General features: G+C 48.7%; 2 protein-coding genes and 1 pseudogene across 4 annotated transcripts in view; 2 read left to right on the top strand and 1 right to left on the bottom strand.

Moving 5' to 3' along the window:
• Positions 1-918, top strand: part of LOC125010081 (serine/arginine repetitive matrix protein 2-like) — a 2114-nt gene extending 1196 nt beyond the window's left edge. The window contains exons 6-7 of the mRNA XM_047588428.1: positions 291-374; positions 635-918. Coding sequence (XP_047444384.1) covers positions 291-374; positions 635-880 — 330 coding nt within the window. The 3' untranslated portion in view covers positions 881-918. The remainder of the gene's footprint in view (positions 1-290; positions 375-634) is intronic.
• Positions 919-990: 72 nt separating this feature from the next.
• Positions 991-5044, bottom strand: LOC125009067 (7SK snRNA methylphosphate capping enzyme-like). Of its 3 annotated transcripts, none has more exons than XM_047586625.1 (8): positions 4745-5044; positions 3813-4176; positions 3480-3739; positions 2619-2913; positions 1858-2440; positions 1578-1787; positions 1396-1504; positions 991-1305 (listed from the first exon to the last, which is right to left on the bottom strand). In XM_047586625.1, exons 2-8 carry the CDS (start codon positions 4100-4102, stop codon positions 1253-1255), a joined length of 1800 nt encoding a protein of 599 aa, XP_047442581.1. In that variant the 5' UTR covers positions 4103-4176; positions 4745-5044; the 3' UTR covers positions 991-1252. The 3 variants fall into 3 exon arrangements, with proteins under 3 accessions (XP_047442581.1, XP_047442573.1, XP_047442591.1); XM_047586617.1 differs by having other exon boundaries at positions 3813-4132; positions 4745-5043; XM_047586635.1 differs by having other exon boundaries at positions 3813-4132; positions 4886-5042.
• Positions 5045-7442: 2398 nt separating this feature from the next.
• Positions 7443-24884, top strand: LOC125022385 (annotated as a pseudogene).
• The last annotated feature ends 520 nt before the right edge of the window (positions 24885-25404 follow it).

Below are 25404 nucleotides of genomic sequence, written 5' to 3'. Positions count from 1 at the left end.
AGTCTCCTAGCAACAGCAGCTCTAACCTGTTGATGTGTGTGTTAGTCTCCTAGCAACAGCAGCTCTATCCTGTTGATGTGTGTGTGTGTGTGTGTGTGTTAGTCTCCTAGCAACAGCAGCTCTAACCTGTTAGTGTGTGTGTGTTAGTCTCCTAGCAACAGCAGCTCTATCCTGTTGATGTGTGTGTGTGTGTGTGTGTTAGTCTCCTAGCAACAGCAGCTCTAACCTGTTAGTGTGTGTGTGTTAGTCTCCTAGCAACAGCAGCTCTAACCTGTTAGTGTGTGTGTTAGTCTCCTAGCAACAGCAGCTCTATCCTGACCTCGCTGGAAGAGAGAGCGGGCGAGCAGGATGAGGACAGCGTGGAGAGACACAGGGTGACATCATCATCATCACACACGCTGGCTGTAGCATATGTCACAAGCCCCGCCCCTATCATGATAGTGGGCAGGGCCTGGTCACTGCTCACATGTCCTCTACTTTAACCCCGCCCCTCCTAACACTGTAATATGCTTCCTGTGGTGTAATTAATGAAATGCAGCGGTACATAGAATAGATCCTCACATGGAAACAGTTCAGTCTCCATGGAAACGCAGCTAATGATCCTCCCTCTTTGTCTCATGACTGCACCTCTCAGGCTCTGCTGCTGATGAACCACCACCACCCGAGTCATGAACATCGCCACAGTGAGCCGAGCCCGTACACAGAAGTGGGCGGGGGCAGTGAGGAAGTGGGCGGAGTCGACAGAGAAGGAGACGGGGCCAAAGAAGACAGACTTTCTCGACTGTCAGATGACAGCAGGGATGGAACAGACTGGCTGTCCTTTGACCTACTGGGACACGGTTACCACGGAAACGAGGCCGGGCTGGAGCTGCAGCTGTAGCTAGTGTCAACGCGTATGATGTAATAAACACGTATGATGTAATAAACATGACTGAGGAACTCATTTACAGGTGTGTGTGTGTGTGTTGTCACAGAAACAGAAACAGCTGATCCATCAGCTGATAAATTCTCTTTATTGTGAAAAGATGGCTTCCGGTCAGCGGCCAGCGTCCAATCAGGGAGCAGAGATGGAGTCACATGATGTTTCTGTCTCTGATCAGTATCTGTGAAATCACCCACAATCCTTTGCTCTCATCCAATCAGGTCCGGTTCAGTCTCTTCTCATGTGTGATGTCATCAAACAGAGTCCACTGTTCACCCTCTCTGTCTGTCTCCACCGAAACAAGCGTCCCATCCTGTCCGGGTCACAGCGTCACTTCCTGTGGGCGGGGCCTTTGTGGAACAGGTAGATGGGCCTCTGGTTACCTGGAGACACAAACACAGCCAGGTCAGCGCCTGTTGCCTGGAGGGGAGGACCAATCAGTGGCGAGTACGTGAGCCCATGTGACCTCCTACCTGAGTGTCTGAGGAGTCTGTAGGAGGTGAAGCCCACGCTGTCTGTCAGGAAGGAGGTGAAGAGTTCAGGTCTGAGCCTCAAAGTCCTGAAGTGACGGTACGTGTCCTCCTGCAGCAGATTAGCCCCGTTAGCATCCAAACACATAAGAAAGCATGATGACGTGAAGGTTAGCGGGGCTCACCGAGGCCCTCTTGCTGCGGCTGTAGCTGCTCCACAGCTGAGGCTCCAGGATCAATAATCCGCCCGGCGACAGGCTCTCATAGGCTCGCCTGAACAGCCTGGCCACGCCCCCGTCACCTGACTGCAGCTGAACCCATTTGGTCACGCCCAGACACATGACAACATCGTACTGACCCCGCCCAGGCCACGCCTCCTCTGACACGTAATCACCCTGTGGGAGAAGTCGCAACTGAGGTAACCATGGCAACAAGGCTTCCAGCCACAAGGAGGAGGAGACTCACCTGGATGAAGGTAACGTTGTTGGGGAACCTGCAGGAGGATGAGGAGGAGGTGAGGAGGAGGGGAGGAGCAGAGAGAGGACCTCGACTCACCCTGAAGGAGAGGGGGAAGGAGAGCAAGTCCTCCATCACCTGCTCCATCACCTCCGTCACCTCCTCCTTTCCTCCCCCCTCCTCCCCCTGTTCGTGCTGGGGAGGAGACGGGGCTATTGTCCCGCCCCTCCCCTTTCTCTCCTCCACCACCAGGTCATGTGACAGGAAGTGTCTGATGTTCTGATTGGCTGCGTGGACAAGTCGCTGGTCTAGCTCCACCCCCAGGATGTGGGTGGGGTTAAACCTGCGGGCCAGAGCCAGTGTCATGTGACCAGGGCCACAGCCCACATCAAGCACAGTCTTGTCTCTGAACCAATCAGCTTCCAGGAGGCGGAGCCGTGCGTCCTCCTCCACCCCGACCCGCCCCTCCCACCGATCGCCATAGAAACCGTGGTAGCCGTAGTAACGGCTGTGGTTGCCATATTGGTAGCGGTGCTTGTCCTTCTTCTTCTTCTGTGGTGGCCAAGCACGGCTGGTCTGAGGTCCTCCACACCTGGAGGAGGAAGTACAGGAGTCATGTGACCACAGTCATCCAATCAGGACTCAGCTCTGTGGAGTCCAGAGTTCACAGGTTAAACCATTTGGACTCTTCTAGTTCTACCTTTCCATTTCATCTTGTTTGGTTTCATTCTTTTAATTTTCTGTTGTCTTTTCATTCTGATAACACCCACCTGCCAGCTTTAGCCCCGCCCACCAGCGGCGTCTGGAATTTGGTTGGCATGGCTGTGGTTGTCGTGGTGACTGTAACATCCGTTGACTTGGTCGAGGTCGTTCGCCGCCGTCTCCGATGGCGATTGTCGCCTTGGCTGCCAGGCCTGTGGGCGGGGCCTGGCAGAGGGTGGGTGTGCCTTCTCGGGAGGATAGGGGGCGGGGCCAGGTCATCTCGACAGGTGATGGCCGTGTTGAGTTCACAGGGGAGCGGAGACGCAGGAACGCTGCCCTCTGTGGCCAACAGAGGAGCTGCACCTACAAAAACAACATGGATGCTGCATATTAGCACGTTACTAGCATGTTATTAGCTCTTCATGTACATGTTATTAGCATGTTATCAGCTCTTTATTTACACGTTATTAGCTCTTTATCTACACGTTATTAGCATGTTATCAGCTCTTTGTTGACACGTTATTAGCATGTTATCAGCTCTTTGTTGACACGTTATTAGCATGTTATTAGCTCTTTGTTGACATGTTATTAACATGTTATTGGCTCTTTATTAACACGTTATTAGCATGTTGTCAGCTCTTTATTTACATGTTATTAGCATGTTATCAGCTCTTTGTTGACACGTTATTAGCATGTTATTAGCTCTTTGTTGACATGTTACTAGCATGTTATCAGCTCTTTGTTGACATGTTACTAGCATGTTATTAGCTCTTTGTTGACATGTTATTAGCTCTTTGTTGACATGCTCATTAGCCTATTAGACTACTAGTACAAGTACTAGTTATTAGCTCGTTATTAGCAGATTGCTCACATGACTATTAGGTCATTGTTACGTCGTTATGCTACAGCTCCAGGTGTTCCCGTCTCACCTGTCAGTTGAGTCGCAGGAGGAAACAGTCGAGCTGGTATCACCTCCTTCTCTCCTCCTCCTCCTCCTCCTCCTCCATGGTGTCTGGGCCGGTGTCTCTTCCTGGACTTCAGGGGGGACAGCAGGACTCCGCCTCCTCCCTCAGCTCCGCCCCCTTTCAGGTTAAGCGGGTCAGTGATGTCACGGGGAACCAGGATCTCTACAGGGTCTCCGCCCCGCGACGGCAGGGGCGAGCACTTTGGTGTCTCCTGATTGGTGGCCCTGAGGGCAGGGGTCAGAGGTCAAACACAAACACAGGCACTTCCTGTCCGTCTCACCTGCAGACGTGTCTCACCTGTTCACGTCCTCGTCCAACAGAGAGTTCAGGTTCAGAGGGTCGAAGATGTTCCCCCCCAGCAGGAAGTGGCTCGGCAGGACAGGCTCTGATTGGCTGTCGCTGTTGGCGCGGCGACGCCGCTTGGCCGGCCCCTTAAGGCTGACGCCCATGGAATAGCGCCTCTTTGCGATTGGCTGGGTGGGGAGGGGGCGTTTGAGGGGGCGTGTCTTGGCCAGCGGGGGCTGCTCTGATTGGCTGAGCTGGACGGGACAGCCATGAGGGAGGACAGCGTCTTTATCTAGGGACATCCTGGGGAACAATCAGCCAATCACAGCCAGCTACAGGAGATAGGAGACAGCCAATCAGATTCAACCAGGAAGCACTGGAGGAGGAGATAATTAATTAACCACAGACCTTTAAATGAGTCACCTCGTTACACTGAGGGAATAAATGTCTTCTTTTCTGACATTAATCTTTGATAACACCTCAGTCCTCATGATAAATTCCAGCAGTTTGATTAATCTATGGCTTTGTTTGTGGTGGCATTGCAAATATTTTCTGACTCCATCACATTGAAGTGGCCGTCAGTGTTAATTAGATGATAATTAGATGTTAATTAGATGAATGCATTCTAACCACATGCTGTCACATCTTGTTACGGATTAAAAAGGCTTTTCCATCTGAATTACTGCAGTATATTTATATTGGTGATTTCATAGACACGCAGACTTTTACTTTATGTTGTAATACATATTTCATATTTCCATAGTCCACTTATATGTGCACTGTTCTCTGCGTGCTGCATGTTTCTGTTAACAGCAGGCTTTTAATAAACACTCTGGTTTATAAAGTTGTACACGGGACATGATAAATAGTAAGAGAGTTAAGCGTCGAGCTGTCATCATGGTGTTAAGAGTGTTACATTCTTTATTTCTATCTGCCAGACTCACCGTGTCCTGCCGTCCTCCACCAATCCCGGAGTGTCAACATGAATAAATCACACAGTTAGCTCCTCCAGCTAGCCTCATGCTGCTAACACACCCCCTTCTCCACAAAAACAACTTCCAAAACACCACCGGAAGTCCACTCACTGCGTGAAAAATGAGCCCGCGCCGTGCGTGTGTCTGGGTGCGTGCGTGCGGGATGATAATTCTCCACTTCCCCTGAAAAAGTTGATTAATATTAACGAAAACTAAATGCTAACTCGTAGCTTAGCTTCCATATCCGTGCTCTGTAACCCGAAGCCGCGCTTTTATATGCAGCCTGTGGTACCACGTGACTGACAGCCACCAATCAGAAGCTAGAGTCTGGTTGAGGAATCTTCTGATTGGTCGCGGCTCGGGAGGGCGGGAGGGAAGTAGGCCCCAGAGTAGAGGTGTGCAGAGCTATGCCTGAACGAAAACATAAATAAATAATAAATAAACCGCTCACAAATAAACAATAACGCGTTAGTTCAGTGGGTACAGGTGCGAGCATACACCGCTAACGAGTCCAATGGAGTTTTAACAAGAATCGTCTCAGTCCAGCGACTTTTTAGCTTCGCACGAAGGCTGAACTGCAAGATGAGACGGACTCAGGCTCCTCGGAGGGAACCGCTCCTTTCAAAGAGTCGTTCAGAAGACTCCTTGTTAAGTCGTTCATTTCCAGGGGCGGTGCTGGGGTAGTTACTAAAGAAAGTAATCCATTACACGTTAATAGTTACCCTCTAAAAACGTAATGCCTTACTTTTCTTAGTTACTTGTTACTTAAAGTAATTAGTTACACCATCCTTTAATTACCAATTAGCACTATAAGATGAAACAATGGATCTGTACTCTGAAAGAGGACACGCACACCATCTCTTTTATGCTCTTTCATTCACTGAGGTGTAGCTCTGCCCTCCCTGCCACAAGAGGTCACTACACTCAACAGAGATCAACAGGACAGTTCCCAGGGAGGCTGGTGATGGTCACACTCACGCACTGAAGTAATAAAATATTCAGCTGCAAGAATAACTGCATCAACCTCATATGATGTTGACACCCTGTGGTGTTCAACTATGCAGACAAATGCAGAAAAAAAACATATCTGTAAATATAACATGTCTCTGGTCTTCATGACAGTATAAGTGATGATGAGAGTTGTTGTGTGGACATGCAGAGGAGCAGTTAAACCTCATGAGGAGTCGGTTCCTCCTCAGGGTCAGCACACGACTACAGGCTGGTTCACTTTCCTGGGTTCAGATCTTCCCCACAGACCCTCCTCCCAGACCCTCCTAGATCCTCCTCCCAGATCCTCCCCCTAGATCCTCCTAGATCCTCCTAGATCCTCCTCCCAGATCCTCCCCCTAGATCCTCCTCCTAGATCCTCCCCCTAGATCCCCCTCCTAGATCCTCCTCCTAGATCCTCTTAGATCCTCCTAGATCCTCCTCCCAGATCCTCCTCCCAGTTCCTCCCCCTAGATCCTCCTCCTAGATCCTCCCCCTAGATCCTCTTAGATCCTCCTCCCAGATCCTCACCGATCCTCCCCCTAGATCCTCCCCCTAGATCCTCCTAGATCCTCCTCCTAGATCCTCCTAGATCCTCCTCCCAGATCCTCCTCCTAGATCCTCCTCCTAGATCCTCCTCCTAGATCCTCCCCCTAGATCCTCCTAGATCCTCCCCTTAGATCCTCCTCCCAGATCCTCCTCCCAGATCCTCCCCCTAGATCCTCCTAGCCAACAGCAGACCATCTGGTCTCAGAGGGCAGACCTCCTCGTCCCCAGTTACTGTCCTGGACCCTGATCTGATCTGGACTCATCGTTGGACCCATCGAGCCCATGTGGAAATGTAAACGCCTGCAGTTCGTGGAGTGGCCACTAGAGGCTCTAAAGGAGCTAAGTCCCAGAAACCAAGGGGCCATGTTTGCTACATGAGAGGTTAGATTCTACAGAGTCAGACTGCGTTTAAATAAATGTCTAATCTCCACCATCAATGTTCCTATAAATGTTATTATTATGTAAAATATCCCAGCGTCTACTTCCTGTCAACATCTGAAATCAGCTGTTAAGTCCTCCTCAGGCATGGAGCTGTGTCTACCTCCTCCTCAGAGGAGGACAGAGAGCAGGAGGACAGAGGAGGAGGACAAAGAGGTGGACATACAGGAGGACATACAGGAGGAGGAGGACATAGAGGAGGAGGACATAGAGAAGGAGGACATACAGGAGGACATACAGGAGGACATACAGGAGGAGGACATATAGGAGGAAACATAGAGGAGGAGGACATATAGGAGGAAACATAGAGGAGGAGGACATAGAGGAGGAAACATAGAGGAGGAGGACATAGAGGAGGAGGACAGAGAGCAGGAGGAGGACATACAGGAGGACATACAGGAGGAGGAGGACATACAGGAGGAGGAGGACATACAGGAGGAGGACATAGAGGAGGACAGAGAGCAGGAGGACATACAGGAGGAGGAGGACATAGAGAAGGAGGACATAGAGTGTCTTAATTTTAATTCAGAGCTGTCAAGGGCGTGGTCCAATCACATGGGCTGGACTCTGGAGGTGGGCGGGGCTTGTCTGAGGGGATTAGGACTCCATTACCCAGCAGGCACTGCGTGGGTTTGTGAAATCCCTAAAGAGGATTTGAGTGGATCAGAGATAGAGGACGAAGACGAAGAAGACAACAACAACGACAGAGACAACGAAGACAGAGACAACAAGGACAGTCACAGGGACAGGGACAGGGACATGCCACTGAAGAGAGAAGGTGTTTGTTTATTGTTGTTTATTTAGTGTGTAGTTGTTCTCAGACTCTTGTTCAGTTTCATTTTCTGCTCTAGACTACATTAGACCAGTAGAGTCCAGAAGAGACCAGTATAGACCAGTAGAGTCCAGAAGAGACCAGTATAGACCAGTAAAGACCAGTAGAGTCCAGTAGAGTCCAGTATAGACCAGTATAGACCAGTAGAGTCCAGAAGAGACCAGTATAGACCAGTAGAGTCCAGTATAGACCAGTAGAGTCCAGAAGAGACCAGTATAGACCAGTAGAGTCCAGAAGAGACCAGTATAGACCAGTATAGACCAGTAGAGTCCAGAAGAGACCAGTAGAGTCCCGTAGAGTCCCGTATAGATGTCCAGTATGGACCAGTAGAGACCAGTAGAGACCAGAAGAGACCAGTAGAGACCAGTACAGATGTCCAGTATGGACCAGTAGAGACCAGTAAAACGTGTCCTGTGTCCTCAGATACTGAGCGAGTCCTCCAGGTGATGGAGGCCTGTCAGGCTGGAGCTACTGAAGGGGTCAAAGGTCGAGCAGAGAAGCTACTGAACGTCTTCCAGAGTGACTTGTTCCAGGCTCTGCTAGGTAGCTACCACCTACACGCCTGTTAGCTGTTAGCACACACCTGTTAGCTGTTAGACCACACATGCTAGCTGTTAACACACGATTTAGCTGTAAGCACACACCTGCTAGCTGTAAGCACACCACTGATAGCTGTTAGCACACACTTGTTAACTGTAACCACACACCTGTTAGCTGTTAACACACTGTTGATAGTTGTTACCACATACCTGTTAGCTGTTAGCACACCACCGATAGCTGTTATCACACACCTGTAAGCTGTTAGCACACAACTGTTAGCTGTCAGAACACACTTGTTAACTGTTAGCTGTTAGCACACACCTGTTAGCTGTTAGCACACTGTTGATAGCTGTTAGCACACCACCAATTGCTGTTATCACACACCTGTTAGCTGTCAGAACACACTTGTTAACTGTTAGCTCTTAGCACACCGCTGATTGCTGTTAGCACACACTTCTTAAATGTTAACACACATATTAGCACACATTTGTTAGCTGTTAGCACACTTCTGATATCTGTTAGCATACACTTGTTAACTGTTACCACACACCTGTTAGCTGTTAGCACACTGTTGATAGCTGTTAGCACACCACCAATTGCTGTTGGCACACACCTGTTAGCACACACCTGTGATCTAGACCCAGTGTTGTGATGTGGACCAAGTGTGATAACGTGGACCCAGTGTGATGATCTAGACCCAGTGTGATAATGTGGGTCCAGTATTGTGATCTAGGTGGACCCCAGTGTGTGATGATCTATAGACCCAGTGTTGTGATGAATGTAGACGGTCCAGTGTTGTGATCTAGACCCAGTGTGGTGATCTAGACCCAGTGTTGTGATCTAGACCCAGTGTGATGATCTAGACCCAGTGTGATGATCTAGACCCAGTGTGATATGACAGTGTTGTGATTAGACCAGGTGATACGTGCAGTGTGTGATCTAGACCCAGTGTGGTGATTGACCAAGTGTTGTGATCTAGACCCAGTGTGATGATCTAGACCCAGTGTGATGATCTAGACCCAGTGTGGTGATCTAGACCCAGTGTGATGATCTAGACCCAGTGTTGTGATCTAGACCCAGTGTGATGATCTAGACCCAGTGTTGTGATCTAGACCCAGTGTTGTGATCTAGACCCAGTGTGATGACGTGTTTCCTATGTGGTGATCTAGACCCAGTGTTGTGATCTAGACCCAGTGTGGTGATCTAGACCCAGTGTGATGATCTAGACCCAGTGTTGTGATCTAGACCCAGTGTGGTGATCTAGACCCAGTGTGATGATCTAGACCCAGTGTTGTGATCTAGACCCAGTGTGATGATCTAGACCCAGTGTTGTGATCTAGACCCAGTGTTGTGATCTAGACCCAGTGTGATGACCTGGTGTGGGGTGGATCTGGTCTCAGAGTCTCATGGGAGGTGTACTGTGGTAGTCCAGTGGGTGGACCTGCTTTGAGTGACAGGTGGTAGCCTGAGCTAATGGGTAGCAGTGAGTTGGGTGGGCGGGTCTCAACGTCTGACACGACCCCCCATGTCCATATTTGGAGTATCTGAGTGTGGGCGGAGTAAAGTTTATCCAACATGGTGACCGCAGGCTCCGCCCACTTCAGGCTTGAATGGATGACGTCACAGTGGGTGTGTCCATAGTATAAACAGTCAATGAGCAGGAGCGTGACTGACAGTGTTAACATCAGTCAGTTGGTATTGAAGTATTTATATTATCCTATTTATTTATTTATTGATCTATTTACTTATGTGATGTGAATATGATGATGGTGATGATAATGATGATGTGTGTGTGTGTGTGTGTGTGTGTGTGTGTGTGCAGACATACAGGAGTTCTATGAGCTGACAGTTTGTGAGAACCAGAGCGGACCACACACACCTGCACAGGTATGAACGCACACACACACACACACACACATACATACACACGGCTACACCCATCACTGTTACTTAGCAACAGCTGCATCAGCATCACCGTGGCAACAGCTGCATAACACCATGGCAACAGGAGCCCAACCCCCTCCCTCTCTCTCACTCTGTCTCCATGTCTCTCGACCTTTTTCTCTTTCTGTCTTTTTGTCGAGTGACTCCAGGAAGTGCCCCCCCCTCTCCCCCCTCCCCCTCTCCCTCCTCCCCCCTCCCTCCTCTCTTCTTCTTCTTGTGTCTCTCCTGCCCCCCCCCCCCCCCCCCCCCCTCTCCGTGCTGACAGACAGAGGGTAGAGGAGGCGAGAGAGTGAGCGAGTATAGACAGACAGACGGACGAGAGAGAGAGAGAGAGAGAGAGGAGGGCGAGCGAGATGAGTGTGTGAGTGTGATTGTTTGTGTGTGTGTGTGTGTGTGTGTGTGTGGAAATGTGTGTGTGAGTGTGTGTGTGGATATGGACTGCCTCTGCATTGTCACCACCAAGGTAAGATCAGACCACACACACACACTAAAACACACACACTCACTCTCAAACACACACGTGTCCCGTGTAACACGTGTGTGTTTGTGTGTTAGTGTGTGTTCATAAGCCGTCTTTATGTATGTGTGTTCATAAACGTCTTAATGTGTGTCTTAGTGTGAGTCTTCATGTGTGTGTTCGCTGCTTCCATCAGGTTTTCATTCACTCTCTCTCTACTCACGTGTGTGTGTTAGCATAGCCAAATTAGCATGTGTGTTAGCTCAGGCTGTATGGAGCATGTTAGCATATCAAACCCACGTCAAAACCATGTCAGGAACATGTGAGGAAGATGTTAGGGTGTCAACACATGTTAGGAACATGTGAGGAACATGTTAAGAAGATGTTAGAGTGTCAGGAACATGTCAGGATGTTAGGAACATGTTAGGAACATGTTAGGATGTCAGGAACATATCAGAAACATGTCAGGAACATGTGAGGATGATGTCAGGAAGATGTTAAGAAGATGTTAGAGTGTCAGGAACATGTCAGGAACATGTTAGGAACATCTTTGGAACATGAGAGGAACATGTTGGGATGTCAGGAACATGTTAGCAACATGTCAGGAACATGTGAGGAACATGTGAGGAACATGTTAGGGAGCCAGGAACATGTTAGGATGCTAGGATATCATGAACATGTTAGGCACATATCAGGAACATGGTAGGAACATGTGAGGAACATGTTAGAAACATGTCAGGTACATGTCAGACACATGTCAGGAAGATGGAAGGATGTGATGGACATGGTAGGAACATGTCAGCAACATGTTAGGATGTCATAAACATATCAAGAACATATCAGGAATATCTCAGGAACATTTAAGTGTGTCGTGAACATGTTAGGAACATGTCAGGATGTCAGGAACATATCAGAAACATGTTAGGAACATGTTAGGAACATGACAGGAACATGTTAGGAACATGACAGGAACATGTTAGGATGTTGTGAACATGTTAGGAACATGTCAGGATGTCAGGAACATATCAGAAACATGTTAGGAACATGTTAGGAACATGACAGGAAAATGTTAGGAACATGACAGGAACATGTTAGGATGTCGTGAACATGTTAGGAACATATCAGGATGTCAGGAACATGTCAGGAACATGTTAGGAAGCCAGGAACATGGAGAAACATGTTAGGCACATGTAAAGGGACATGTCAGGAACATGATAGGATGTTAGGAACATGTCAGGAACATGTTTGGAACATGTCAGAAACATATCAGGAACACATAAGGAACATGTCAAAAACACGTCACAAACAAGTCAGAAACATGTTACGATGTTGGAAACATGCCATGAACATGTCAGGAACATGTCAGAAACATGTTAGGAACATGTTAGGAACATGTGAGGAACATGATAGGATGTCAGGAACCTGTATGAAATATGTTGTTAGGAACATATCAGGAATATGTCAGAAACATGTTAGGAACATGACAGGAACATGTTGGGAACATGACAGGAACATGTTAGGAACATGTCAGAATGTCAGGAACATATCAGGAACATGTTAGGACGCCAGGAACATGGCAGAAACATGTTAGGCACATGTAAAAGAACATGTCAGGAACATGTCAGGAACATCTCAGAAACATGTCATGAACATGTGAGGAACATGTGAGGAACATGATAGGATGCCAGGAACCTGTATGAAATATGTTGTTAGGAACATATCAGGAATATGTAAGAAACATGTTAAGAACATGTTAGGAACATGTCAAGAACATGTTAATATGTTAGAAACATGTCAAAAACATGTTAGGAACATGCGAGGAACATGATAGGATGTCAGGAACGTGTATGAAATATGTTAGGATGTTAGGAACATATCAGGAATATGTCAGAAACATGTTAGGAACATTGTCAGGTACATGTGAGGAACATGTTAGGATGTTAGGAACATGTCAGAAACATGTTAGGAACACGTAAGGAACATGTCAAGAACACATCACAAACATGTCAGAAACATGTTACGATGTTGGAAACATGCCATGAACATGTCAGGAACATGTCAGAAACATGTTAAGAACATGTGAGGAACATGTGAGGAACATGATAGGATGTCAGGAACCTGTATGAAATATGTTGTTAGGAAAATATCAGGAATATGTCAGAAACATGTTAAGAACATGTTAGGAACATGTCAGGAACACGTAAGGAACATGTCAAAACACGTAAGGAACATGTCAGGAACATGTCATGTTAAACAGATTCAGTATAAACAGGTTTGTATCAAAGTTTAAACTGGTTTACACTGTGTAACCAGGTGATATAAACCGGTTAGAACCGATCTGGTTTCAGTCCAGATTAACTCCACATGTTTCTGTTCTGAACCTTCTTGATTCATTCCACCACCAGAAGAGTTAGTTCTGGCTTAAAGTCTAACTCAGCAGTGGGCATAGCATATCGTAGCATAGCATAGCATAGCATAGCATATCGTAGCATAGCATAGCATAGCATATCGTAGCATAGCATAGCATAGCATAGCATAGCATAGATTATTGTAGCATAGCATAGCGAGGCGTAGCGTAGCGTAGGGACTGACTCCAGAGGTCAGAGCTATCTCTCTCTCTCTCTCTCTCCCTCTCTCTCTCTCTCTTTCTGTCTTTATGAATCGAGGTTGACTCTCCTCCTGAGTGTCGTGCAGGCAACTGAGGTTCAGGAGCTCCTGTTACGAGGACAACTGTCCCACTCTACTCTCATTCTCTGCTTCATTCAACCCTCCTCCCTCCTTCTCCTCCTGTGCTACAGCTGCTAACACCTGATGTACGTGTATTTCGTAGAGTACTTACCAAGACGATGAGACTCCGCCTATTGATCCCAGCCTGGTCACTACACGACGTAGCATGAGCTAGTCACGCCACCTGTGACGGATACAGCACCCTGCTCTGACTGTAGTCACACACCACGTCGACACACTAACAACTACACACAACACTAACACACACTGCTTGACTGTACGTTACACAGTACAGGCTGGTACTGTGAGACACTAACAACACGTTCTGCTAAGTGCTGGCAAACCTCCTCCTCTCTGCTGCGCCTCCCTCCCCTTCACAGTTGCCATGGCAACGCTGAGCAAAAAGCAGAATGTGTGTTTGCGTGATAGTATGTTGTTTTGTGTTGTGTCCTCTCTCTCCATTCCGCCCCCCCTCTTATCTCTCTTTCCCCCTTTCTGCTGTCTTTCCTCGCCCCACACCCCTCTATCCCTCCCTCTCCTCCCTCTTGACATCACGTAGGGAGGATTCCTTCAGAGGAAGGGGAAGAGAGAGGTGAGAGAGAGGGGTAGAGATGAGAGAGAGTATGAGAGATTGAGGGGAGAGAAGAAGTGAGAAGAGGAGGGATGTGCAGTGACGATATCAGGTGAGCAGAAAAGGGAGTGGCATAGGAGCAGGACGATGGGATGACGAGAGGGCATGAAGCACCTCTCTCTTTTCTTTTTTCAGAGGAATTTGTTCGTTCGTCCATTCGTCTCATTTCGTCTCTGCGTTCGTGGGTTCTTCTCCTTTATCTCTCTCTCTCTCTGTATCTCTCTGTGTCTCTCTGTGTCTCTCGTTCCTCTCTCTCTGTCCGTGTGGATGAAGGAGGGATGACCGAGGGCTGTGCTGACCTGTCCATCATGTGTCTTCGCTTCGTTAGGAGACATCACCTAACGATTAACGAGTGTGTGCTGAGAGCGTCCTCCTCTCTTCTTCTTCTTCTTCTGTGTTTAATTATTGATCGGGCGCCCCGTGGCCAGTCCTTCTTTATGTAACGTGAGCAGACAGGAAGTGATGTTTGTGTCCGTGTGGTACGCCAAGAAGATGGGACGCAGATTCATCACAGTCGAGAGCAAGGGCACAGGCATGGATGATGGTAGGACCCTTTCATCACTCAGCCTCCTCCTATCCTCAGGGATGGGAGGTGCATCGGGTGCTGGGGCCTGCATGCTAGGCACCTCCCACTTGAACCGGAGGCGGGCTTTAATTAATGTACTGATGTAGGTCTGGTCATGAATCCTCCACGTTCCTAGTTAATCAGATGTTAGCCTGTTGTCATTGGTTGGTCGTTTCCATAGCAACTCCAGGCTAGTTAGCTTGCTAATGATGTTAACCACAATACTTCATATTTTCTTCACACTGACACACACTAACAGCTAGCTGCTCCTCATTAGGAGCAGGAGGAGGAGGAGGGGGCGTGGCCTGCAGCTAGGCACCTGGACCAGTTAATTACAGGTGGAGGTCTGAGGACGTTCATCCAGCTTGGGATGAATTATTATTAGTTACTTAGCTGTTAGCCTGTCATTAGCCTGTCGTTAGCCTATTGTTAGCCTATCGTTAGCCTGTCATTAGCCTGTCGTTAGCCTGTCGTTAGCCTGTTGTTATGGGCTGGGGTTAAAGGTCAAAGTCCGAGGGGTCCGTTTCCGTAGTAACGTGAGACGCTTGACTCCAGGCTGCTGAAGGATGAGAACACGTAGCCCACAGTTAGCTACGTACTGCTAATGGGTAGTAGCTGCAGGTTAGCCATGGTTACGGGTATGTGCAGGCGAACTGGATCTGGATTCTGTAATAGTGAAGAAAACAATGAGTCCCCATACGTAAGGATAAATATCTTCAACCTTGAAGTCAGAGGTTTGGAACCACGGGGGGGGGGGGAGGAGGAGACAGTCCCTCTCCTCCTATCTCTCCTCCTCTCTCCTACTAGTGGGTGATCGTTCTTTAAGGGTTGTGATCCCGGGTCACACCGTGTTGTTTAATTCAGATAAGGCGTGTAAGTTCCAGTCTGTTGTCCAGTAATTATCAGTCCAGATTAAGGCAACAGTCACACTGAATGATTTTCTTTAAAGTGATTCGGTAAAACGTCTGAAATGAAATGAACTGATAATCACAATGTGAGGTCTTAAAAAGTCAGTTAGTTAAATCTGAACGTATTTGTTTTATTGTTGGTCTTAAATTCCATTTGGTCCCGGCCCATTAAGTTTCTGGTTCTCGTTAGTGGTGGTTCTTATTCGGTCCATGATGCTAATCCTGATACTTCATACTGTATGTTAATGCTAATGGCTGGTAGCTATTGGAGTTAGCTTGTGGCTAATATGAACGGGTTGAATCGTCTTGGGGACAAAATTAAAGACTGGATTGTGATACAAGTCCAGTTTCCTTTTTGAAACGGTTTTAAGTCATAAACCATGACCTGGATGAGACCCTTCACATACCAACTGTACCGGTATATACCTGTATATACAGGTATATACCGGTATATACAGGTATATAGCTGTACCTGTCTATAACAGCCGAGAACCTTCGAGAACATCCAACCTCGTCTTCAGTACGGTTGTTGTGACTCCACTACTGGAGAAACCGACAGAAATACACATAAAAGGAGTAAATAGAAGTCATGTTACTCTCCTCATAGCGCTCAAGGTTTCTGCCCTGTTCTCAGCTAAAGCGAGCTAGCTCCAGCCTTTCCATACAACTTCACCATCAGAATGTCTTTCTACAAAATACATTCTCATGCAGCCAAATGGATGATAGCCCCTCCTCCTCCTCCATCCTCCGTCCTCCATCCTCCATCATCCTCCATCATCCTCCATCCTCCATCCTCCTGCTCTATCCCCCGTCCTGGGTTCGACATGTAGCTATCACAACCTTAACATCATGAACCGTTAGCTTGGTTTAAATCAGAGGACTCTGATGCTAGCGTAGGTCAAAGAGAAGTCCGACCAACCTTAAACGTGATTGGCTGAAGGAGCAGTATCGTTACCATGTGATTCAGGTGTAATAGTGAAGGTAGACGTCTGTGACGTCTGAAATAAGAAAAAACAAAAAGAACCAGAGCTGAGAGACAGACAAGATGTAGCAGGAAAACAAAAAGGCTCCAGGGAATGGTTTAATGAGATGAACAAGGTCACATGGTTAGCATGGTAGCTGCTTTAAACACTGATACATGTTAGCATGGTAGCTGCTTTAACACTGTTAGCATGATAGCTGCTTTAACACTGATACATGTTAGCATGGTAGCTGCTTTAACACTGTTAGCATGGTAGCTGCTTTAAACACTGTTAGCATGATAGCTGCTTTAAACACTATACATGTTAGCATGGTAGCTACTTTAAAAGCTGATACGTGTTAGCATGATAGCATCACAACCTCAGACATGATTTCTTAAATAAGAAACAAGAACCATCGTAGAGATAAAAGTTATCTTCATTGATAAATCAAATCCTCCAGATTGGACCACGGTCCTGGTCCTGGTCCTGGTCCTGGGGGGACAGACATCCGGGTCTTAATTAATCCTCTGTCTCCGTTATGTAAGGGGATCTCTGTGGTCCAGATCCTCCAGAGACCGGGGAAGTGAAGTGTGAAGAGACAGCTGCAGTAATTATCACACGCTCCAGTAACTAGGAAGAGTCAGACTAGGACCAGACCTGGACCTGGACCTGGACCTGGACCTGGACCTGGACCTGGACCTGGACCAGACCGGACCTGGACCTGGTTTTAACCCGTTGTCCTCCTCCAGAGAGGCTGTTACTCTGGTTGCTGTGGCTGCGGTCGCCGCGGTAACCCCCTCCCATCCAGGGGTTGCCGTGGTGACGAGTGATTTAACGTTGGTGGTGTTTGTTTCCACAGATGAACGGATCAAGGAGCATCTGAGTGACGAAGATCACATGGAGGGGTGGAGCCAGGACCGACCAGGCCGGCCCAGGACCAGGACCAGACCGACTACAACCATCTACACTAAGGCAGGACGGGGACGGACCAGACCTCAACATCTAACTTATGACCGGACAGGACCAGGACCAGCCTACAACCATCTACACTAGACGGCAGGCCAGGACAGACTCGACGAACACCTAGACCGACGACCGACTAAGACTAGTTTTCATTTCATTGATCATCCCTATAAGACTTCAGGGACCTCAAAGATTAACTGGATTTCTGACTTCTATGGACTGGGCCTCTATGTTTACTGATGTCCTTGGTGTCTTCTGTATCTGTGGGTGTCCTTAGTCTCTGATTTCCTCTGTGTGTCTAGCTGTCCTTGGTGTCGTAGCTAGCTGTCTTTTTTGTGTCTCTGACTGTCCTCTGGGTGTCTCTGCCTGTCCTCTGGGTGTCTCTGACTGTCCTCTGTGTGTCTCAGCCTGTCCTTTGTGTGTCTCTGCCTGTCCTCTGGGTGTCTCTGACTGTCCTCTGGGTGTCTTCCAGGGGACATCAGGTCTGGGGTTCAGCATTGCTGGAGGGACAGACAACCCCCACATCGGGGACGATCCGTCCATCTTCATCACTAAGATCATCTGGAGGAGCAGCAGCCCAGGACGGACGTCTCAGGTCTGTCCCCCCCGTCCCCGTCCTCCTGTAACGTGCCTGTCCTCCTGTAACGTCCCTGTCCTCCTGTAACGTGCCCGTCCTCCATCCCCAGGGTCAACGACAGCATCGTCTTTGTTAACGACGTGGACGTCCGTGAGGTCACACACTCCATCGCCGTGGAGGCGCTGAAGGAGGCGGGGCCTGTGGTCAGACTAAAGCTCCTCACGTGAGACGTCCCCCAGGCGAACGCTCCCCAATCAACTGATGAAGGGACCAAAGGTAGAGCGGGGGCGGGGGAGCAGATAGGAGGACGACAGGGCAGTGTGTTTGTCTCCTCTAGGGAGGGAATGAGGAGACTTCTGTGGCTTCAGAACACGTAGGAACACAGAACAGGACCGGTAGAACGGGGTCTGGTCTACTGGCACTAATCAGGTGTGGTCCTGGTCTGTCTGGTTGTCCAGGCTAGGTTTCAGTATCGTGGTGGTAGTGGGGACCAAATGTCCCAGTGGAGACAACACCATACTACAGGACGAATATCATCGAGGGGGGGGGGTCAACCGGGACGGACGATCCAGATGGGGACCAGATCCTGCGGGGGTGAGCCAATGTTTGACTCTATTATTTATGGGGGCGGACCTAATGTTACTCTATTAAGTTTATTGGGGGGCGAGAACTAGGTTTACTCTAATGTGTATCATTTAGGGTGGCGACCAAATGTTACTCTAAGTGTATCGTTTATGGGTGGCGGACCTAAGTTACTCTAATGTGTATCTATTTATTGGGTGGGCGGAGCCTAATGTTTACTCTAATGTGTATCTGTTTATTGGGTGGGCGGAGCTCTACTCTACGGTTTGTTCTACTCTACTCAGGTGAACCACGTGTCTCTGGAGGACGTCCTCCATGAAGACGCTGTCTCTGTCTGAACACAGGGGAGGTGGTCTACTGACAGGACCACCCACCCCAGTCCTGGACGATACAGCCCCCGATGGACCAGCTGTCGTACCAAACCAGAACCTAACCCTAAACCCATGGGACCAGGACCATAAGCCAGTTCTGACCACTCAATCTGTTGCGACTACAGGAGCCGGACTACATGTGTGATCCACAAGCTCCTCCTCAGTCCACGGGGATACACCCCATCGGGGCCATGATAGGGGACAGGACCAGGTTCTACAGGGACCCCGCAGATCATGTGTCCAGAGGGGTCACAACGTCTGGGCTCAAACATCGTAAGGAGGAAGGAACGGGACAGGGATCTCATACCTTCATACTGCCGGGACCAGCAGACCTGAGCGGAAGCTCCAAACAGGGGACCAATCTCAGGTGGTCACCAGGGACCAGGGACCAGAACTATAAGACCAGGGGTCACAACCAGGGACCACAACCAGGGACCAGAACTATAAGACCAGGGACCACAACCAGGGAACAGAACCAGGGACCAGGGACCAGAACTATACGACCAGGGGCCACAACCAGGGACCAGAACTATAAGACCAGGGGCCACAACCAGGGACCACAACCAGGGAACAGAACCAGGGACCAGATCCTCAGATTAGACCAGAACCCACTGACCAGGTCTCGTTGCAGGTGAACGGGGTGGATCTGAGGTACGCGACCCACGAGCAGGCGGCAGCAGCTCTGAAGAACGCAGGACAGACCGTTACCATAGTAGCACAGTACAGACCTGAAGGTGAGGACACAGTCCAGAGGGGACGGTCTCTGAGGGGACGGTCTCTGAGGGGACCGTCCCCTCTGACCAGCCTCATGTGTCTCCATGTCTCCAGAATACAGTCGCTTTGAAGCCAAGATCCACGACCTGAGGGAGCAGATGATGAACAGCACGTCAGGAAGTCTGAGAGCCAACCGCAGCTTCTACGTCAGGTCAGACCTACACCAGCCTTTAGTCCACCTCCACCTCCACCAACCTATAGTCCACCTCCACCTCCACCAACCTATAGTCCACCTCCACCATCAGCCCACCTACACCAACCTTTAGTCCACCTCCACCTACACCAACCTATAGTCCACCTCCACCTACACCGACCTATAGTCCACCTCCACCATCAGCCCACCTCCACCAACCTTTAGTCCACCTCCACCATCAGTCCACCTCCACCTACACCGACCTTTAGTCCACCTCCACCATCAGTCCACCTCCACCTACACCGACCTTTAGTCCACCTCCACCTACACCAGCCTTTAGTCTACCTATACCGACCTATAGTCCACCTCCACCTATACCAAACTATAGTCCACCTCCACCTACACCAACCTATAGTCCACCTCCACCTCCACCAACCTTTAGTCCACCTCCACCTATACCAACCTGTAGTCCACCTCCCCTCACCACCTTAGTCACCGACACCAACTTAGTCCACCTCCACCATCATCCCACCTCCACCAACCTATAGTCCACCTCCACCTCCACCAACCTTTAGTCCACCTCCACCTATACCAACCTGTAGTCCACCTCCACCTCCACCAACCTTTAGTCCACCTACACCAACCTTTAGTCCACCTCCACCATCATCCCACCTCCACCAACCTATAGTCCACCTCCACCTCCACCAACCTTTAGTCCACCTCCACCTCCACCAACCTATAGTCCACCTCCACCTCCACCAACCTTTAGTCCACCTCCACCTACACCGACCTATAGTCCACCTCCACCATCAGTCCACCTCCACCAACCTTTAGTCCACCTCCACCATCAGTCCACCTACACCGACCTATTGTCCACCTCCACCTACACCAACCTTTAGTCCAACTCCACCATCAGTCCACCTCCACCAACCTGTAGTCCACCTCCACCTACACCAGGTAGGGACAGCCCTGACCCTGTCCTGTCCCGTCCTGTCCCCCCAGGGCCCTGTTTGACTACGACAAGCAGTGGGACTGTGGCGTCCTGTCTCAGGCTCTGGACTTTAACTTCGGGGAGGTCCTCCATGTGATTGACAGCTCTGATGAGGAGTGGTGGCAGGCCAGACGGGTCAACCAGCAGGGGGAGCTGGAGGAGCTGGGCTACGTCCCGTCCAAGCACAGGTTGGCTGTCCTCCACCCGTAGCTATGGTCAGAACAGACGACATCGATGCTAACGTAGCTAGCTAGCTAGCTAACGGTTGAATAGAGGGGAATATCTGGACCACAGGACCAGGTCCCAGGTAGAACTGGTCCTGGTTGAATAGAGGGGAATATCTGGACCACAGGACCAGGTCCCAGGTAGAACTGGTCCTGAGAACAGAAACAGAGATGAAGTAGATGATGTGTTTGTGTTTCAGGGTGGAGAGGAAGGAGTGGTCACGCATGAAGAGTAAAGGTAAACGATCTAATTATAACCTGATCTAATTATAACCTGATCTAATAATAATCTGATCTAATTATAACCTGATCTATTAATAATCTGATCTAATAATAACCTGATCTATTTATAATCTGATGTAATTAGAACCTGATCTATTTATAACCTGATCTATTTATAACCTGATCTATTTATAACCTGATCTATTTATAACCTGATCTATTTATAACCTTTCTTATTTGTGTTTATTTGGTGGAACATCTTCTGATCTGTTGTGTAACGTCCTCTCAGCTCTTCTAGTTTCTACATCAAGTTCTTTCCTTTGAGTCTCCCTGTCTCTACTTGTCTCTACTTGTCTCTACTCGTCTCTACTTGTCTCTCTGTCTTTCATGACAAACTAAACTAAATGTCCTCCTCCTCCTCCTCTTCTTCCTTCAGGCAGAGAGAGTTTCGTCCACAGCTACGAGCTCATCACTCAGATTGAAGGTGAGTTAAACCAGGAAGCCTGAAGCCGTTCAGGCTGGCAGGAGGGGATTGTGGGTATTGTAGTGCCACAGTGAGTTGGTCCATACTCTGATCGGCTGTGTGTCCCTCCGTCTGTCTCCAGTGGACTACGCTCGTCCCATCATCATCCTGGGACCGACCAAAGACCGAGTCAATGACGACCTGCTGTCTGAGTTCCCAGACAAGTTCGGCTCCTGTGTCCCCCGTGAGTCCCAGACCAGACGAGAGACGACTGTGGTCAAACCAGCCACGGTCCAACTTGTCTTCTGTACCCATGGTCCAGGATTACTGTAGCTCACCAGGTGGTATCAAGGAGAACCACTGGACTGGTTTGACTTGACTGGTGTCCTGTGAACGAGAAGACGCTGTGTGGACAGAACTGATGTGCCTAATGTCTCTGATGTCTCTGATGTCCCTGTCGTCCCTCTGCCCACAGATACGACTCGTCCTCGCCGGGACTACGAGATGGACGGACGTGACTACCACTTTGTGTCCTCGCGGGAACAGATGGAGCGGGACATCCAGTCGCACCGGTTCATCGAGGCGGGACAGTACAACAACCACCTGTACGGGACGTCGGTGCAGAGCGTCAGACAGGTGGCCGAGCAGGTCAGATGTTCACCAGGTCCCCGTAGACCGTCTCTGTCAAGGATGCTGATGTTGCTGCGGTAACTGTCAACTGTGTCCTCTGTCCGTCCCTCAGGGGAAGCACTGCATCCTGGACGTATCGGCCAACGCTGTGAGGAGGCTGCAGGCGGCTCAGCTCCACCCCATCGCCATCTTCATCCGCCCCCGCTCCCTGGAGAACATCCTGTAAGTCCTCGTCCTGCCAGGACAGCGACGTCCTCCCAGGACAGTGATGTCCTCTGGTCCTGGTTGTGTTTCTGACCGTGTCCTCCTTGTGTCCAGGGATCTGAACAAGCGTCTGTCGGAGGACCAGGCCAGGAAAGCTCTGGACCGAGCCGTCAAACTGGAGCAGGACTTCCTGGAGTGTTTCACAGGTGAAGATGTTTTCCTTCAAAGGACGGAGACATTTTAACGTTGTGTTATTGTTGTGTTATTGTTGTGTTATTGATGTGTTATGCCCCCTCCACCCCACTTGTGTGTCTCCAGCCATTGTCCATGGCGACAGCTTCGAGGAGGTCTACCACCAAGTCAAGGTTGTCATTGAGGAGCAGAGTGGCCCCTACATCTGGGTCCCTGGCCGAGAGAGACTCTGATTGGCCACTGCAGACACCGTCTCAATGGGAACCGCCCTCTACCCCTCCCCCACACAACACCACCTCCTCCTCCTCCTCCTCCTCCTCCTCCTCCTCCTGTCAGAGGCAACTTTTATCAATTTTGTTTTCTTTCTTCAGGAGGAGGATTATATCTGATTGGATGGATGGATGAGATCACACCAACCAACCAGAGACACATGACTGGTTGACTGGTTGATCAGTCGGTCGGTTGGTCTGTTGCTTGGTTGGTTGGTTGACTGGTTGGTTGACTGGTTGGTTGGTTGGTTGGTTGGTTGGTTGGTTGGTTGGTTGGTTGGTTGGTTGACTGGTTGGTTGGTTGTGACTTGATTCAATAATCCTGTATCTTGAGTAAATAACGAATCAGACTGTAGAGTTCAGTTTGTATTGAAGTATTTATATTATCCTATTTATTTATTTATTTATTTATTGATCTATTTACTTATGTGATGTGAATATGATGATGGTGATGATAATGATGATGTGTGTGTGTGTGTGTGTGTGTGTGTGTGTGTGTGTGTGTGTGTACATAAAGACTTGTGTGACTGTAAATAAAACAATGGGGCTCAAACACACAGTCTGTTCAGGGCTTAAAGTATCAAACAACCACTGGACTTCACTACCCACAATCCTCCTCTGTCCTATACACTCTCTTGCTGGACCTCATCTCCCACAATCCTCCTCTCCCTGGACTGTCTGACTCTCATAGTCTAGTTTGGACTGCAGCTCCCAACGACAACACCCTCCTGGGACTGGACTACAACTTTCTATTGGACTACAACACCCACCACCCTCCTGGGACTGGACTACAACTTTCTATTGGACTACAATACCCACCACCCTCCTGGGACTGGACTACAACTTTCTATTGGACTATTTATTTATTTATTTTTTTAATCAAAGTGCAGCACCCCAAATCGTCTTTTATCTGGACTACAGCACTCATAGTCCTCCTGGGACTGGACTACAACTTTCTAATGGACTACATTGCCCACTGTTCTTTTGGGACTGGACTACAACAACTTTCTGTTGGACTCTAATGTGATCTTTTCTCTTTGTTTTGTTTTTTGATTATTATTATTGTTACTATTTATCGAACTACAACACCCCAAATCATCTTTTGTCTGGAATCCAACAGTCTTCTACTGGACTACAACTCCCACAGTCGTGTTTAAAACCTCTCTCATGTACCGTAATGCTCCTAATTTGACTACAGCTCCCTAATTTCACATTAACTTCACTTACAACAATCACAGCCCCACTTGGCCTGGACTACAACCACCTTATACTGGACTACAATAACCACAAAGCCACTCTGCCTCTGCTATATGTGCAGAACACTGTAAACGCCACTTATATGGAGTCTTCTACTGGACTACAGCACCCACAAATCTCCTCTATCTGGCCTACAATGCTCTAAAACCCCACTTTCTTCTGGACTACAACTTCTCCTTGGACTGGAATACAACACCCACAATCCCCTGCTGCAGGTCTGGACAGTTTAGAAGGTGTTGCTGGTTATCTTGCTGCTTAGCAACAAACTGAAGCATTTCTGTTTTTTTGCAGAAATGTTTGGACTACATTACCCACAGTTCCCAGGTCTCAGTCTCACTGCAGTTCATCAAGGAATCGTGTTGTTGTGCAAACAAACAAACACACAAACATATTTTCAAGTCTTTGTTTGTTTCCTGAACTCCATGAGGCTGAGCACAATACCCACGATTCCATTGTTACTGCTGGGGCCTCCATTACCCAGAGTGCTCTGGGTGTCATCATACCACCTGTGACCACGGCAACCGGGACTGATGATGGATCCAACATGACGGTTTCTGACGGTTCCAGTGGGACTGAGGCTGAACGTCATTTATCTCTCAGAGGGTCACGTGACCTGAGGGGGTCACATGACCTGAGGAGTCACCTGACCTGAGGAGTCACCTGATAGCATAGAGGCTGTAGTTGTGGATGAATCACTGAAATAAATTCCTTATAAAAGTCGATGGATGTGTTGATCTGTTGTTTGATCCGAGATGAACGACACTGAAACTGATGGGTAATGACACACAGAACCTTTCAGAATAAAACAGGAAGTAACACACCTTTCAAAGTAAAACACGTCCACGTGAACAGATGGAAAGTTCACACAGTTAAAGAGGAAATGAAGTGTACATGTGAAATAACACCTTTGATAAAGGATGTAATAGTTTATTTCTGGCTGACCTCCCAGGGAACCTCCCAGGGAACCTCCACGTAGAACGAACTGATGGAGTAGGTCAAAGGGCTGAATGGGGATGAAATATAAAGAGACGTTGGTCCTGGTATAAATGCTGTTGGTTCTGCTTTAGAACCAACGGAGCAGTGGAACCACTGAGAGAGGAAGAGGGGGTGGAGTCCATCTACTGGACCATTTAATCCACCGTCTGTCCTCCACTGTCCACATTGTATGTTGGACATGTCAATGCTTTCACTGAAAGATGCACAGAAACACTGCAAGGCCTCATTAGTAGCAGCTAAGC

Source organism: Mugil cephalus, chromosome 1 (assembly GCF_022458985.1).
Source record: "Mugil cephalus isolate CIBA_MC_2020 chromosome 1, CIBA_Mcephalus_1.1, whole genome shotgun sequence".
In the NCBI taxonomy this organism is placed as follows: domain Eukaryota; kingdom Metazoa; phylum Chordata; class Actinopteri; order Mugiliformes; family Mugilidae; genus Mugil; species Mugil cephalus.
This window is presented reverse-complemented; position numbering and strand designations above follow the sequence as displayed.